The sequence below is a fragment of the Anguilla rostrata genome, chromosome 10, assembly GCF_018555375.3.
Source record: "Anguilla rostrata isolate EN2019 chromosome 10, ASM1855537v3, whole genome shotgun sequence".
Classification (NCBI taxonomy): domain Eukaryota; kingdom Metazoa; phylum Chordata; class Actinopteri; order Anguilliformes; family Anguillidae; genus Anguilla; species Anguilla rostrata.
Window position 1 is genome coordinate 23,270,670 of NC_057942.1, and position 18,699 is coordinate 23,289,368.

Genomic DNA, 18,699 nt, shown 5'->3' on the forward strand with positions numbered 1-18,699 from the left:
TCTCCTTGCAGCTAATGACACTGACCTTGGCCACCTGTCTGTTTTCACCCACAAAATCGACACTGGGGCTGCTAGGCCAGTGCGTCAACCAGTGAGGAGGATGCCTCTTGTGTTCCAGGGAGAGGAAGAACAGCACCTTGACACAATGCTGGAGGCAGGAGTGGTCACTCCGTCCACCTCTGAATGGGCATCACCAGTGGTCATTGGCCGCAAAAAATATGGTACCGTCCGTTGGTGTGTGGACTACCGGCGCCTGAACAGCATTACGGTCAAGGATACTTACTCACTCCCTAAAATCAGTGAGTGCCTTGATGTCCTTGGTGAGGCCACTGTATTCTCCACCCTGGATCTCCAGGGTGGTTAATGGCAGATTGCTGTGGGCCAAAAACATTGTGACAAGACAGCATTTATTACCAGGTATGGCCTCTATGAATACACACGGATGCCATTTGGCCTCTGTAATGCGCCCAGCACATTCCAGAGAGCCATGGAACTGGTTCTCCATGGACTACAGTGGAAGACACTGCTCATTTACCTCAACAATGTTATCATCCTGGGAAGAGGAGTTGAGGAAAGCCTGCAGCGCCTTACTGATGTCTTTGAATGCTTCCACAGCTATGGTCACTCAAACTAAAACCCAAGAAGTGCCAGTTGTTGAAAGATGAAGTCCTATTCTTTGGGCATGTTGTTAGCGGGGAAGGGATAAGTCCCAGTCCGGTCCTGGTCAAGGATGTGCAGGACTGGCAGCCTCCCATGACTACTCAGGAGCTGCAAGCCTTTCTAAGGCTATGCAATTATTATCGCAGGTTTGTTCCTGCATTTGCAGAGCTTGCTAGCCCTCTAACTGCTCTCCTGAAGAAATCAGGCAGGTTCCAGTGGGGAGAGTCGCAGCAGCAAGCTTTTGTGCAACTCAAAGACAAACTGACTACTGCCCCAGTCCGGGGGTACCCAGCATCCATGGGGAAGTATATCCTGTATACGCTACTACAATGGGGAAAGGAGAGAGTTACCTCGTATGCCAGCAGTCATCTCACGCCTGCACAGCAGAGGTACTGTGTAACCAGACATGAGCTGCTTGCCATCGTGAGATACACTAGGCAGTTTCGCCACTATCTCCTCGACCAAAGGTTTCTTCTTCGCACAGACCACTGCAGTTTGACATGGCTTTTTCGGTTCAAGCATCCAGAAGGCCAACTAGTTTGCTGGCTAGAAGAGCTTAGTCAGTACGACTTTGAGATTGAACACCTCTGTGAACTGGCTGCAGCCTCTGAACTGGGAACAGCTGGCGAGAACACAGAAGGATGATCCAGTACTCTCTATATTGCATGACTGGAAGGAAGCAGGAATCCTTCCAACCAGAGAGCAAGTAGTAATGGAAGGCCCAGCTGTAAGGAAATATTGGCTGTGCTGGCCCCAGATCGAACTACGCCAGGGGGTTCTGTACTACCGATGGGAGAGAGCAGACAGGCACAACCCATCCTTGCTATTGCTGGTTCCTACTTCATTACAAGCTGAATTGTTGCAGGCCTGCCACAATCCTCCACAGTCCGGGCATATGGGGGAAGGGAAGACCCTTCAACACCTCCGCCATAGTTATCATTGGTATGGCATGGGCGAAGACGTTCCCCTATACATGCAAAGATGTCAGCAAAGCAGAGATCAGAAGTCCAGCAGTCCCACACGTAAATCCAGGCTGCAAACGTACCAAGCTGGATCACCTTTGGACCGGTTGCACCTTAGTGTATTGGGCCCATTTCCCACTTCGTCCTCTGGGAACAAGTACATCTTGGTCATCATGGATCAGTTTACGAGGTGGGTCGATGCATTCCCTATTCCAGACTAAGGAGCGGAAACAATGGTTAAAACACTGGTGTATGACTTCATCTCACATTTTGGAGCCCCACTAGAGTTGCATATAGTCCAGGGCTGTAATTTTGAAAGTGCACTGTTCAAGAACGTCTGCCAGCTCTTGTAGATCTCCAAGACCAGGACCACACCTTATCATCCTGCTTCAAACGGACAGGCGGAACGATTTAACCGTACGCTCCTCCAGATGATCCGTTGTTATGTGGACCAGAGTCAGAGGGACTGGGACAAGCACCTGCCCCTGTTGACATCTGCATACAGCAGTGCACAGCATTCCATCACTGGTTTTACACCAAACATGCTCATGCTGGGAAGGGAGGTCCACCAGTCACAGGACATCTGGTTGGGAGTAGCAGAACAGAAGCATGGTGAAATGGACGCTCCTGACTATCTACATAAGCTGGAGGAAGGTCTTGTGGAAGTGCATCGGATTGCTCGACAGCATCTCCGCACAGCTCAACACCAACAGTAGAGGACACATGACTTACGAGCACAAGAGCAGGACTACAGTGCTGGAGACTTGGTCTATATACGAGACAGCATGAAAAAGAAGGGATTCAGTCCCAAATTACAAGCTCCTTGGAAGCGCCCATGTATAGTCACAGCTCGCTGTGGCCCTGTGATATACGAGATCCTCACTCATTGAAAGAAGAAGATAATGTATCACAATCAGCTGAAACTTTATAAACGTGATGTGATTCCTGAGTGGGTGAGACGTCAGAGGCACAGGGTTCTCCAACAATGACAGGACCCAGTCGTACCACTCGAGCACCTCCCTGAACCACCACAGTCAGCGCCTGCTGACCACAGCAGTGAGAATGGGTTGGATGATCTGCAGTTAGAACCTCCTATGCAGCAACAGAGAAAAGGAATGCAGCACTCCAACGTAGGCAGTCACGCCAGAGAGAGGAGAAGACCTCTGAGTCTGGGGAAGGCTCAAACCAAAAGATTGCCCTGAAGAAAATCCTCAAAGGACGATAGATTCGGACCCCTGTTCGATACAGGGACAGTTAACCTGAATGTAATGATGACTGAATGCTAGAAGCAATAGGCAATTGACTAAGACAAGGGAAAACATTCTAGTTATCTTGCATATAAGGACTGTTAACCCTCTGGGGTCGAGAGCTCCGCCGGCGGAGCTCGACAAGATGAAATTAACTTTCGTTTCTATTTGGATGATTAACTTCACGTGCTGTTATCATACAGACGCAACAAAAACATTGACAGAAACCTTAGAATCGCGACTTTCCAATGCGCCCATTGGCAAATAATATGAATTGTTTTAAATGTTCTAAATTTGATTAATTAGATCATGTATGCTTCGTTAAACTTTACTCATTACTATGTGAATTTCGCTCAGCAGAAAGTCCGCCCAAATCGCATTCACATGTTAACAACATTATAATTACTCTCCATAGAAGGAGACTAAAGGAGGGGCGATGCGAGATCCATGTGAGAAATGCCAAGTCTGCGAAAGCGGGATAGAATGTCAAAGTGTCGCCTAATTAACTTCTTTTGAGGTGAACATTTCGTTTAATTTTGGAAAATGGTCCGTCCGGAAGCCGACACTGATGAAGAGCGATGTCATTTCGAACAGCGAACTGATCCAGCTGAGGATCAACTTCATGCGTAAGTATATTTCTTATGATCATATTGGTAAATATGTGTACTGTATTGCAACGTATCTGTGTGTTTGTAGGAATATCCAGCAATATGCGCGTTTGTAAATTCCCACACTACGAACGATTCGAACTATTGCATCTCAAAATTATAAGCTAGGCTCTCTGCGTCTGGTTGTGTTAGAAGTATCAGGTAGACTGTATGTTTTTCGATCATATTCGTAATAAATAGCCCATGCCTGGCGTGTAGTGGCGTGGTTAGGATTCTAAAACTGATGTCCTCGCACAATCGATATTAGCATACTGTAAGTAAATTCGGGAAATAGCAATATAATAACCACTTAGCTAAACAGACCTAGCCTACTTCAGATTGAGGCATTGTTATTGATGAGTTGCGTGTAGTTGAGCTGGAATGTCAATGTTTATTTAGTTTAGCTAATGTTGTTTCGTTGATAGCTTGCATTATTTGTAAATGTGTGCTGTATTACATTCTCTGTGTGTTTGTGGGAATATTCACTAATATGCGCGCTTATAAATTCCCACACTACGAACGATTCTATCCATTGTTTCTCAAAATTATAGGCTACCTCTCTGCGTCTAGTTGTGTTTGTTTGGTTCTTTGTTTGTATATGATGTAACCATGTCACATTTCCTAAGTTTTGTTTTCATTAGTTAGTGGTTTGCCCCTTTTTTGTAAAGCACATTTAATTTTCACCTGTTGAAGGAAATGTGCTATATAAATAAAGTTTGATTTGATGTCACATTTCCTAACAATTTTGTTTTTATCATATTTACAGAGATGCTGATCAGGAAACACGGCCTAGTTCACCACTAGCTAAGAGGCTACACAAGCGTTGCAAGAGTACACCAGTCTCATCTCATCCTCCATGCATATAGTTTGCTTCAATAAATGTTCTGAAAATCAAAAGATGTCTTTGTTTCTGTCTTCTAAATGGCTCACTGAGTCTTTGTCTTAGTGGTGGGGAGGCATGCAGCCAGGTGTGAATAGCCTACTTAGCTGGCAGGTCGTCCTACCCAATGCATATTCATTACAGAAAGGCCATTTGCCCTCCCATTCTCACCTGGTGTTGAAAAGTAGTAGTCACAACACTAACTTTTAGCAATGTATTTTATATTTCTCGTTGGATTTGCTAAAATATTTTGTCATCTTTTGATACCCAAGACCTTGATGAACACATTTCAGTGACCAAAAGTCTTAGTCACAATTGTTTAGTGTGTTTTATTACAACATTCCTGTGCATGTTCAAAACTACTGTTTACAGTTTGTGTGTTTTTAGAGCAGTTTACAGTCCACACATGATTATGACCTACTTACTGCTGCCATATTGTTGTAGCTGAGTCTGTGCTGAAAACAAAGATATGAAACACTTTGGAATCACTGTATATAAAGTTGATGAAATTTCCTGGGTTGTGGATATGTAGAGCTACTATAGATGTATGAAGCAAAAACTAAGCAGTGTACCCAGTGTCTACAAATCTATCCAAAATGTTTTAATTATGCATTGTTGTAAATCACAACATATTCACGTTTTTCACGTTATTCACATTTCACTACAAATCAATTGTTTTGACTCAAGAAAATCACTGTTGCATAATTGCATAATTTTCAAATGGGAATTACAAGCTTTCAGTCAGTACAGTGGTCTAAAATAGCTAGGTGTCCAGAAATATATCCAAAATCTCTCCAAAATTGAATAAAATGCTTTTTGTCCATTGTAAAGCATATAAATGAGCCCCTTATGAAGGTTTAAGATGAAACATTGCTGTCAGATTTTAAAAAATAATGCAAAAATATTGTCTCACAATGCGGTACAGTACCTAAATGTGTAATAATTAACTTGTGTGTATTTCTGTACTCTCGTATGTTTTCTTGTATGGGGATGAGATAACATGAAAACAATTTTCAACTGTCCACCACGTTTTGGCAATATTCCAAATCTGACGTCATCACTGTTGCATGCTTCACAAAAACTATTACACTTCCATCTAACGCTTACATTACAGTGTGAAATATTCACATTATATAACACCACTAACCTATTTAAAGATACTCAATTTAAAAATAACGTATATAACCGAAATATTTTGAGCGGTAATACTTACATAGCAATGATGAAATCTCTATGTTCAGTAGATGGAGACAGAGACAGTATCAATGATACTGTTCTATTCGCTTCTGTTTTGCTCCAGAAAACGATGTCAGCTAGGTCTATCAGCAAACATATGGCTTAGCTATGTTCAGAAGTCCTCAATAATAATAGTATTTTCCAAGAAATTACGAAATATCCTTGACCACGTTTCTTTAGGTGCAGCGTATTTGTCTGCTAACATAGAGTGAATGCGTAAGTGAATGCGATGCTAAGAATATTTTCTGTTACGCTGACCTATAAAACGCTATTCCAAAAGCGGAATTAGACATGTTATACATCGTTAGAAAGCTTATACTCTCGCCTACTGAATAAATGAATTGTCAATCAAGCCAGACTGTACTAAAAAGGGCGACGACGCCGTAAACAACAGGTGTGGTATTACGCACAGCTATTTTGGAAGATACCCAGGCGTCACAGATGCGCGTATATTTCCCATTGTCCAAGACAATATATGACCACACAGTCTCAAAAGGGACATCTCTACACGTAAAACCAACAGTAAGGTTTTATATTTATTCAATATTTAGTCCCAGATATTGACTGTAGAATGACATGGTATCATTTTTAAAAACTTTTTCTCGTTTATTTCATTATTCAGTGAGTTTTCACTGCTGTATAGGCATATCTTAGGGCTGTTGTCGGGTTTATCTTGTTGCTATGACGGAATATGATTTTTTAGTGGTGAAAGAATATTTTTATGAATGCCAAGATAGACACTATTGTCCATTATGTCAAGGGTGGGGGGTGTTTTTTTAGATGAGACTGCAGGGAGGGGGTGCGTGTTAAATGAACGACCAGAGCGACAATGGTGGGGCTGCAAAACTCCGTTTTTTAACTCACACTTTGGTTGCAGTAGCACCGAATGTTTGAGTTTAGTAATCTCGGCACGCCGACGTGCCGACCACTAGGGGCTGTGCGCTAAGAGGTTAAGACAAGTGCATTAACTAAGTCACCTACAAAACAGCTACCTAGTTACAACCCTAAGCTTACAGTCATTTACAGGGAGGTAGGGAGGGATGGGGAGAGGTGCAGCCTGAAGAGGTGAGTCTTCAGTCGTCGCTTGAAGTGGGTCAGTGTCTCAGCTGTTCTGACCTCCACAGGGAGGTCATTCCACCAACGTGGGGCCATAACAGACAGGAGACGTGTTCGGGAAGCGCAGGTGCGAAGAGGGGGAGGTGCCAGGCGTCCTGAGGTGGCAGAACGGAGGGGTCTGGCTGGCATGTAGGGTTTGAATATCTTGTGGAGGTATGCTGGGGCTGATCCCTTGACTGCCTGGTATGCTAGGACCAATGTTTTAAATTTGATGCGAGCTATAACAGGCAGCCAGTCGAGGGTAGTGAGCAGGGGAGTGACGTGGGAGTGTCTGGGGAGGTTGAAGACCAGACGAGCTGCAGCATTCTGAATGAGTTGCAGGGGTCTGATGGCAGATGCTGGTAGTCCAGCCAGAAGAGAGTTGCAGTTGTCCAGGTGGGATAGTACCATTGCTTGGACCAGGAGCTGGGTTGAGTAGGTGGAGAGAAAGGGGCAGATTCTCCAGATGTTATACAGGAAAAATCTGCATGCCCGGCTTACTGCTGCAATGTTCTTGGAGAGGGACAACCTGTTGTCCATCACCACTCCGAGATTCTTGGCACAGGGTGATGATGTCACTAAGGTGTCCCCTAGGGAAATGGAAAAATCGAGGAGGGGAGAGTTTAGAGCAGGAATAAAGATTAGCTCCGTCTTTCCCCGGTTGAGCTTCAGGTGGTGATTGTCCATCCAGCTCTGGATGTCCCTCAGGCAAGCGGAGATGTGGGCAGGGACCTGTGTGTCCGATGGGGAGAAGGAGAGAAAGAGTTGTGTGTCGTCGGCATAACAGTGATAGGACAAGCTATGGGCAGAGTTTACAGGGCCAAGGGATCTGGTGTATAAGGAGAAGAGAAGGGGGCCGAGGACTGAGCCCTGGGGAACTTTGGTGGCGAGGGGACGGGGTGGTGATACCTTACCCTCCCAGGCAACCTGGAAGGAACAGTCGGAGAGGTAAGACTCAATCCAGTCAAGGACTGTGCCGCAGATCCCTGTTGCTGCCAGGGAGGACAGGAGGATGGAGTGCTCCACAGTGTCAAATGCAGCGGAGAGGTCTAGAAGAATCAGGACAGAGGAGAGGGTGGCTGCTCATGCGGCATGGAGTGACTCACTGATCGAGAGGAGTGCAGTCTCTGTCGAGTGGCCAGGCCTGAAGCCAGGCTGGCGGGGGTCAAGCAGATTATTATGAGAGAAGAAAGCAGAGAGTTGTTTAGATGCAGCACGTTCAAGTGTTTTGGATAGAAAAGGGAGGAGAGATACCGGGCGGTAGTTCTGAATGACTGAAGGATCTAGTGTGGGCTTCTTCAGCAGCGGGGTGATGTGGGCCCTCTTGAAGGATGAGGGGAAACATCCAGAAGAGTTTACGAGGGAGGTGACAAATGGGAGGATGTCTGTTGGTGTGATTGCCTGGAGGAGAGATGAGGGGATAGGGTCGAGGGCGCAGGTGGTAGGGCGGTGGGAGAGCAGGAGCTGGGAAACTTCAGAGTCTGTGAGAGAAAATGTGGAGAAACGGGGTGGAGGGTGCGGAGGGGGCAAAGGAGCTGCGGATGTCTGCGATCTTTTTGTCAAAGAATGCTGCAAAGTCATCTGCAGTGAAGGAAAACTGGGGTGGAGGAGGTGGCATGCTGAGGAGAGAGGAGAAAATAGAGAATAGTTGATGAGGGTTAGAAATGGAGTTATGAATTTTAGTTTGATAGAATTTTGCCTTAGCGGCAGTGACAGCAGAAGAAAACTCTGTCAGGAGAGACTGATAGGCTGAAAGGTCAGATGGGTCCCTGGATTTGCCCCACTTCCTCTCAAGAGCGCGGAGGCTGGCCGTGGAGGTGTGTAGGATGTCAGACATCCATGGACTAGGAGGGGATGAGCGTGCTGGCCTAGGGACAAGAGGACATAGGGAATCGAGTGCTGAGGAGAGAGATGAAGTTAGGGTGGAGGATGCAGAGTTAGTGGGGAGCTTGGAAAATGATTGTAGAGGGGGGAGGGAAGCAGTCACTCTGGGAGCGAGAGAAGAGGGTGAGAGGGAGCGGAGGTTACGAGTGTTTCTGACAGTGGGGGTGGGAGGAGGAGAGGGAGGATGGGGAGCGAGGGGGAGGGAGAAGGAGATGAACATTCATTTGTAAAACTAAAATGCTTTATACCACACTGCAGACATGATCTTAAGCCTACGTAATGACCATGGCCAATTATAGATGGCCTAATGTAACACTCTTTATCAATTTCTTTGATGACAGACTATCCGATTTATGCCTCTAATTACTCATTTGCGAAACAGAAGGAAGCTTCCGGGTGAGCAGAGATTTCACTTGCTTTCTTACAAATCTTTGTGCAAATAGAACATAAAAAATGTTTCTATAGGTTTTTACACAAATATGTGGTCGTTAAACATCTAAAAGGCTGTGTTTTTATTACTTCTGTTACTTCCCAAAACAACATGCATATTATAAAACAATAGTCTATGTTGCAAAACTAATTTCTTGAAATAAAGTACACAGCTGGATCAATTCCAATAGTTGTATTTTTGAAATATAGCATTTTTGTTATATAGGTGGTATGAGGTATTACCCTTTTAAAATCACTACACATGTGAAAACATGTTTTCTTTAACCACTGCCCAGTGGCAGAGCTTGGATATTAGGACAATCACGCAGCAAGGCAGAAGCAAGTCAGGCTACGGTGAAAATGGAGAGTTAAGCCCTATTCGCACGGGACTAGGATTACATGGGGACCTCTAGTAACTTGTAATCATTGCGGAGGTCGTCTGTGATCTTAATCCCGTGTGAATCTGCCATGTCCGTAATTTGTAGCTAAAGTAAAAATTCCACGGCAAATTACCTACCATATTTCGCCAAACACAGAGGTCATGTGATAATATTAGTCCCGTGCGAATCAGCATCTCTGTGATTTGGGGTCATATTTTAGGCTACTGTTACGCAGAGCAGACCCTTGACATTTTCAGTCATATCCGGGGAAATAATGTCAGTAAATTCAAGTAAAATACAGACTTTGCTTATCCCGTGCGAATGCGCCGCACGAAACACAGACGTGGGGGGGTAATTTCTAAATCACATGAGGTCCCCAGGTAATGTACTCTCTCTCCTTTGGCAGGCTATTTAGCAACTGAACGATCAAACATTATCAGTGGAATAAACTATATTCACACTGTAGGCTACTGTAGGATGCTACCGAGGATAAATTGACGATAAATTTGCACAAGCCAATATATTTGAGGAAAAAGGATTTTAATGATATTGAAACAGCAACACCAGACCACAGATAGGGGCGACATAGCTCAGGAGGTAAGACCGATTGTCTGGCAGTCGGAGGGTTGCCGGTTCAAACCCCGCCCTGGGCATGTCGAAGTGTCCTTGAGCAAGACACCTAACCCCTAACCGCTCTGGCGAATGAGAGGCATCAATTGTAAAGCGCTTTGGATAAAAGCGCTATATAAATGCAGTCCATTTACCATTTACCAAATTTGCTCCAATTAAATTACAAAGGCTACATTCCAGTTGGTCCACCTCGCAATTCCACAACTCAGCACAACACTTTGTTCAGATGATCAATGTATCTGTTGCAGAGCTCTGTGTGTTGATACGGAATGCGGATGTGCGAATGCGTCTGAACGATCCAACATCAAACATTATCAGTGGAATAAACTATATTCACACTGTAAGCTACTGTAGGATACAGTGCTGAGGATAAATTGACGATACATTTTCCCAAGACTTCTGGACCACAACAACCATTGTTTCAGAAACTGGTGCACATAATGAAATTTATAATCACAAAAAATGGACAGATGAGGTTTTCCTTGGTTGTTAAATCACTTTGGATTTCTACATTAACTTCAGTGAGTAGCAAGCGCTTTTGCCCTGAAGTATGCGCAGTAGAGACGGTTTCCCCGTTACTTCCTAGGCTTCACCGCCTGGCCCCTCCTACCATCTCCAGTTCTTATGTACGCAAGATGGTCGGCACACATCTTTGCCGGTCTCTCTCAAAAGTGCCTCAAAAAAAAAAAAAAAAATAAGACAAAACAAATCACGGGAATGCCGAGGTAGAGACAGCGGTAATGAACCGACATTATCTACACTCGCTTCATTTATTTCCCCTTTAACCATGAGCAAATACTCAGATGTTAAACAATGATGGTTTATTTAAATGATTCAGTAATTTCTATAATTGTTCATTCCCCTATTCGGTAAACGAGGAACAAGACGCTGGCAGGAGAGAAACGACTACAGGAAATTTGCCTTGAATACATTCTAATTAAAAACAATTCACACAAAACCAAATAGTCAAAGCAGACCAATCTGGTGTGTGCTTATAATAAATGTGTGTGATAACTGCTGTTTCTTTTCCATTAATCATTTGGTAAAGGACTGTGCATACAATTCTCAAATGACAACTAGCAGCAGTGAACAAAATGTTATTTACCGTGTTACATTTATGATGCGTTACATTTATACAAACTCTACCCTATATCCTAAGTGAAACTAACATGGATGACTTTAGACTGTGCTCAAAATTATCTGACTATTATTAAGTTTCACAGTCTGTCCATGAAATTCGTTGAATAACAATTTATAAACGTAAATGTCACACAAAAATGTTATGGGTAACAAGGATGTCCATATTTTCAGCTTTAAAATGTATTTTCCTTTCCTCTCCTTTCCCGTTAAAATAAGAGTGGCGATAACACTGTTCTACTTTTCTCATGAGTGCCACAGTTGAAGTGTTAACTGCCAGATACGGTTTTGAGTGCTCACATTTGCCACCTGGTGGTGGTTTCGCGAACAAAAGTAGTTCCTGTAGAAATACAAAGAAAATATATGCAAATTTGCCGCTGCCAGGAAGATCTCTCGGGGCAGAAGCGTCATCTGAAATCAGTGACCACTGTATAACTAATATAGCCGCAAGCGGCGATTCCGGGGTTCAAGCCAACACGGATCGTTAGAAGGTGAAAGCTGCAAAGTGCAATAAGAACTAGTCAGAATCAGAGTAATTGTAATAGTCAAGTCCATTTATATATACAAGTAATTTGACTTGACACCACATGTTCATTCTCAATGAATGAATGAAAAGGTTTAATTGCACAACACACTAATGGTAGTATAGGACCATCATCATCATGTCATATAAGAACTATACTATTTGTAGTGCCCCCTCGTGGTCAATTTGACGATTGTTGACTTTGGTCTATTTATGTGCTGAGCCACGCCCTTTTGAAGTTCATTGGTCAATATATTAAAAACGCAATAAGATATCAACAAGCTTTTAAATAACTTTTCATAAGCTTGGTCCAGTAATGATCCACAGAAAATTTGGTAGCAATCGGATGTACGGTTTAGGAGGAGATGTCAAAAATGTGTTTTTCAAAAAATTCATAATGACGGAAAATCTAGTAGATGGACTTTAGTGGTTCTTGAGGCAAATTTGTAGGGTGAGGATAGATGGATGTCTGAAGCAAGTTTTGTGTAAATCGTACTCATGGCATAGGAGTTCACACTACTGAAAGGCTGGGCAGCTAAATACATACATACCAATACAAATTGGACATATAGACACCTATTCGATCAATCTTGACTCTCACAAACCCATCCACACATATGTTTGGCCTGTCCATGTACTACATGCTTATACGCTAGAGACCATATGTAACTATGCCAGAAACTATGCTTGCAGATATTTTTAGGGGTCCTACTAAGTAGGAACCCTATTGTTTTCGTTGGTATTATTATTATTATTAGGAGTCCTACGAAGTAGGAACCCTATTTTTAGGGTTCCTACGAAGTAAACTTGAAATGAACAGGTCATGAAGAGGGCACCACCATGTTGTACCATGTCAACGCAGTTGCAGATATCTCAAAAAACAAGGAAATTACAGGCATTTGAAACTTTGGCAGGAAGCTAATGCTAATATAACACTTTAAACTCATCTTCTCATGAACGCTTTTCCTGATTCCGTCACCATCGTGCAAGTGTACTCTTGGGTATTCTCTCCATCAAGGGTGATAAGGACAAGTTGTTTCGTTAAAAATTGTGTGATTTGTAGCATGACAAAGTTGGCACTCTATGCTAATGCACATTCATATTTCAAAGTAATGTTTCTCATGACCTGGAAATTGGATCGTCTCACGCACGGGTATGTAGATTGTCCAAAATCCTGAAATCTATGCCGCTTGGACTCTTTTCTCCTTCGCCTAGTATTTACCCAGCTTGGACATGTTCATAGGGCCCCGCATTGCTGCTTGCAGCTATATTTTCAAACCTAATTTGCTGGAGTACAGAACCAGAACCGCAGAACTGTCACTGTCCAAGTACTTACAGGCTGCCCAATGCTATCTGGGATAAAAAAGCTAGTGAGTGAACCTGATGGCCATCCAGGGTCTGATCTGGCCATGTTGCCCAATGAGACAGTGTATGACACTAATAGCGACAAGCTGGAGAAACGGTCAAGAATTTTGACAGATTGATACATTATGGTTTGTGCCACATGAGGATTAGACTGTTGTCCAGAATGTTCTGCAAGCAGCAGATTTTGAACACAATCCACAATATCAGAGATCGTCTTACAAATAAATAAATATATTATGACCCAGGGATATTGAAGGCCTGTGGGGGTTGCAGAAATCTTTATACAGTCACCCCCAAGTAAAAAAACACAAATAAAAGTTATCTTTTTTTCTGGAGGCAGATTTATTCCTCATGAGGAAGGAGGACAGGGACCTGTTTAACAATTTTTGTGGCTAGAGGGCAAACAGGGTGCATGGGCTGTCAAAAATTTTGTCAAATCAGATTAGACACTGCAACAGTGAGGGGTCAGCTGATGAGTTGGCATCATCTGACTCTCTGGGCCAACTTACACTTCTTCTAACATTGTTAATTAGTAAATACATTCACCAATGTGTCAAACAATGCATTAAAGCATGTCCTTTTGTTTATTAGTGAGGGCTGTGTTCAATTTTATTTTTAAATTTAATCATGCTGCTACCTTAGACTCAATTTCCATGAAAACCTGTTGACTTTTGATGTTTAAATGGCGTGAAAGTTACCAAGTTACCATACTTTGTTTGTTTGCCTTGTACTTTAGTGTTGTTTTTACTGTTACAGGAAATATACTTTCCTATTGTTGTCACACAGCTCAGCGGGTCCTCTCTGCCAGATTGGGGTTTCAGGCAGCTGGAGGTGGTTGGAGATAAGACCTGCAAGGTCTATCAGCAAAGTGGAATATGGAATGTAGAGGAACATCGCTATGGAACAAGTAAGAGATTTCATGAATTGTTAACACAGCATATTATTCAGTCTTTCTCCCCCAAAGTTACAAATGTAGGAAATCATGGGTAGCATTTCTTTGCAGGATGGCTTTATAATTTCTGTGAAACACAGGTTACACATTTGTAACTGGACATCACTCTGAAAAGTTTCTAGGATTTTTTTAAGCAAATGAACAGAGAGTATGTGCGACAGAAAATTAATTTTTGTCCGTTCTTCGTCCCAGTGCCGTCATCCCCCTCACTATGTGGAAGTGAGGAGGGAGCCATGCTTTAGTGTTTCTATACCCAATCCTGGGGACTCACCATGTATGCTGCTTTTTGTTCCAATCATAATAAAAAAGCTCTACATTGTAATGTGCTGCTAGTTGTTCTTAATTAGACACTTTCACAGTCTATTGAAGGACAATTTGTCTTCTTAAAGCCACATGATTCCAGAAATAGCAATGTATGCCCTAATAAATACATTTCCCAAATTCACATTCCAGGATTTTTAATCATTCAGACCAAATTATGCTTTCATTTTATGTGTTGTATGTGCTATATAGCAACCAATTCCAGTTGAAAGAGGTTTCATTTTTATTGAGTCAATTGCAACCTGACTGGGTAAATCAATTTGATGGGTTAAATCAGGTCCTATTTCCTGAGAGTATGGAATCCTGAATCATCTGGGAAAATGGGAAAACAATGGGGCTTACTGACAGCAAATGGCAACAAGCCAAACCTACATTGTGTTAAAATAAGTTTAACTGCTCAGTTATGATATAACTTAAACATCTTTTCATGTTCAGTATGTAATGCCCACAAATACTGTTATATCAATGAACATTTACTTGGTATACATAGTCACAGGCTAGCCCTGTTACTACCATGTTACTAAAGCACTATGTATTATAAGTTCTATGGATTTGAAACAAAACTTTTCACTGTTTGCCATTTAATACTGGCAAAATGCATAAATGTAGAGTAGTGGGTGTGCATACAAATAGTACTCAGAGCCAATAATCTTGGTCAACTGTTATGTTCATCATCATATTTTCATTTGAATCTGTATACATTTGTAATTATTTTGAATAATATTCACCTGGGTGGCAGCAGGGTAGGTAATTTTAGTTTTTTAAAGGGGACAATTTTTGCTCCACTGATTAAAATACAGTAGCATTTTCAAAATAAATGGGGGCAATTTACAAAATAACATTTGAGCTTTGTCAAAAACAGTAGCAGTGACCTACTAGTCTCATATACGGGAAATATCAATTGAGATGGCAGGTATGCCATCCCGCTGGTTACGCCTTGGTGGGGCGGCATGCCCCATACCTATACCGCAGCAAGAGTTTGCCTCTTTTCAGGGATTCCTTCAGAAATAACCACAATGACCACAGACTCTCAGCCCTTAAATTTTTTTTATTTCTGTACCTTCTGACCCCAACAGACAGAATTCACAAACAACTTCACATGCCGCACAATAAAGCCCCAAATGTATGGGATTTTAGAGTTTTTCTCCTTCTTCTTCTTATTTTTTGTGCCAGATTATATCATATCAATACGTCTCCACATTGGACATTTACCTACAGCAGCCTATCCTTCACCTACACCAGCCAATAAAAATGTCACATACACATGCAAAATGGACTTACATCTTTTTCACCAATAAAATTTCAAGTCTCAACAGCTAGTCAGTTTGTGGCTCGGTGGTAATGTTGCGGTCGCTGTTTACTAACATTTCTACACGTAAAAGTAATAAATAAGGCAGTCAAAGTTTTTATAGAAGCATTTGGCAAGACTGTACATTACATTAGCTAGCTAGCTAGATACTTACTTATAAAAAAGCTACACCAAGCTATCAAGACTGAAATGCAGTGAGAAGTTGTGGTTAGCCAGCTAACTAAATAACTATTAGTTTTCACAAGCTAGCTATCGAGCTGTCTTACTGACCTGCCCCAGCCTGTTAGCTATACAGTAGAACAGTTGTGAATGGCAAACTTTCCAGAACGATACAAACATTTAGTGGCAGGCAAATGTAACGAGTAATTACATCTAGCTAGCAGGCTAGCCACAACTTCTGACCAGTTTAAATCCTACAGTCAATTGATTGTAGCCTAAGCTTTCTAAATCTGTTAATGACGTCCCTACGGTTTCTAGCTATTCCTTGCCAGCGTGGTCCTGATCTTACGAAAATGCAACGATTGCAGACTGGAACAGCTAGCTAGTATAATTCACTTGATCTATCTGCTTGCTTTGACTTGAATGCCTGTTAGGTGCATGAGAGAAAGCAAAAGATTTCATTAATATTAAGGTTTTAGTTTTTATTCAAATGGAAACATGCAATGTGCTTTATATTTTTGGCTATGTATATTAACAATGTTTAGTAGTAAAATTAGAGCTTGTCACCTACAATATTGGCTCGTTATCATTGTTTACAGGAAAAAGTAAAATATGGGCAACAACAACCTTTTGATATGATTTGCTGTACTGTAATGTTGTTAGTCCTGCTATCCTGAACTCAGGGAATGACATAAACAAAGCAGTACAAGGTGGAAATTATTCAAGATGTCATTGTCTAGTGCTGATAAATGTACCCTATCACTTAAATTGTGTTTCATGTCTGTGTTTTTAATCATGAAATATACGCTAAGAAATTTCGGATGCACTGAAAACCGAACATTTGTATCCTTAGATAAGTGGTGAGTAGTAGCCTACAATTAAGAGGGAACCATGAAGCGGTAGCCACTGACGTGATGGTCGGTCTATCACAGCACACAGACAAATTTTCACACTTACTGAGCGCATTGAACTATGAGTTAGCCAAGAAATAATAAATCAATGTCAAAATGCCTTGATAAATTAAAAATATTGATAAATTAGGCTTACGTATTATTTTATATTCATACAACTGTCATCTTTGTAAATGACGTTTATCATCTTCATCATCACCACTTCACCTTAATCAGCACCATTGCATCATTTGAAACATAATTTAAGAACAAATTAAATATAGCTATTCTTATTTTTTAATTTGTTTTTCATATGTGATTAGTCATAATCAGCACCATCATCATGCAAAGACAGCAGTACTACAATAAATAACATTTTTATTGATATTAGACTATTAGTAGCAATATCAGAATGAGAATGTAGACATAATATGGTGGAATCAGCATAATAGAATCTTAATTTAAGAGCCACATATTCCAGCTTTATTACTAATCATTTATTTATTTGTCACAAGTCGTCACTATAAACAATGGGCACAAGGAAATTATGGCAGGTAACATAATTATTAGTAATATTCATATATCAAGATAACTATATAATGAAAACAATAATGGTGGTGGATTCATGTAATCCTAGGTCATGGTTTAATACTATTCTGATACATCGGTTCTGTGCAAGGAACTCTGAATTCAACCCTTTTCTGTATTGTTGAGTCAATAACAGCCTCATAATTGTTAATGTGCGCGTGTGCTCCGTGCTCGTGTAAGCTGTTATGCACGCTGTGACGTAAAACCAAGCAGACCAAATTGGAATGAAATAAATATTATATCTTCTTCTGTGGGACAAAAAAAAAAATCGGTGCCTGGAGAGTAATTAGTTCAGTGTGAAGAAATTTTACAGCTAAAAATTTTGTCCAAAATAATTTACTTTGGCCAGGGTATTCGTAGTTTTGAATGGACTTCAATGGGGAAATTTGCTTTTTGGGACCAGAGGCTTACTAAATTGCAATACCTCGAGGAATCACTGGAGTACATGAGCTTCACGGAGAATGGCAATCCCTGGTCTCCTGATACAACCGGAGCTCAGCTGTGTTTTTTGGCCTGTATTCTTTAAAACCACAAACAGATTTGACCGAGAAAATTCACACCTTGGACAGCTACTTGACGGTGAACTCGGACTTGACTGTGAAGCGCAAGGTCGGATGATCGAAACCTGCCCTTAGGCAGATCTTTTCATATTTTACACTAATATTTTCTAAGACTTATATTTGCTAACTAATAATTGTCTGTTGCTTCTGAACTATCTCTTTTGCACTTATCAGAATCTTCAATGCACATGTTTACCACGGGCAGCCATATGCATTTCATGATGGAACATTTATTGATTTTATTAAAAAAGTTACATCAGCTGACCACTGTGGCCTTTCTACCTTTTCTTCACTTGGCTACTGTAGAAAACATTCTTATCAGCAAACGCCATGTTTCTACATTCATGTTACCTCGCCCTGTTCTCTATCTACCCATATACAAACAATTAGTAGGTATGTATTGTCTGCAACACCCCATTAAAACATTCCATTTAAAGACATTACTCATTCATAATTATAACAACTAGTAGTCTATGTGAGAAAAGTACATTTGTACAACAGTTTTCCTATGCAATTTGACACATTCCTTGAACAACTACACTACCGGTCAAAAGTTTTAGAACACCTCCATTTTTCCAGTTTTAATTGAAATTTACGCAGTTGTCTCAATGTACTCTGAAATTAAAGCATAGAATAAATAAACAATTGGAGGTTTAAAAAAAAGAAATCATGGAATCATTCTGTTTAACACAATTTATTATAATTTTTCGACTCATCAAAGTAGCCACCTTTTGCAGATATAACAGCTGAACACACTCGTGGCATTCGTTCTACATTGGAAATCAAATATTGTTCGGAAAGATCTTCCCAACACTGTTGCCGAAGTTCCCACAAATGTGTTGCAC

At 41.4% G+C, this 18,699-nt stretch overlaps 1 protein-coding gene across 5 annotated transcripts in view; it reads left to right on the forward strand.

Moving 5' to 3' along the window:
- pomt1 (protein-O-mannosyltransferase 1) overlaps positions 1-18,699 on the forward strand; it is a 235,961-nt gene that overhangs the window by 155,445 nt on the left and 61,817 nt on the right. For 3 of the 5 annotated variants that reach the window (XM_064297586.1, XM_064297589.1, XM_064297588.1), the window contains one exon: positions 13,832-13,982. In XM_064297586.1, the coding sequence (XP_064153656.1) occupies positions 13,832-13,982 (151 nt within the window). The remainder of the gene's footprint in view (positions 1-13,831; positions 13,983-18,699) is intronic. The other 2 variants (XM_064297590.1, XM_064297587.1) reach the window with 1 other exon arrangement.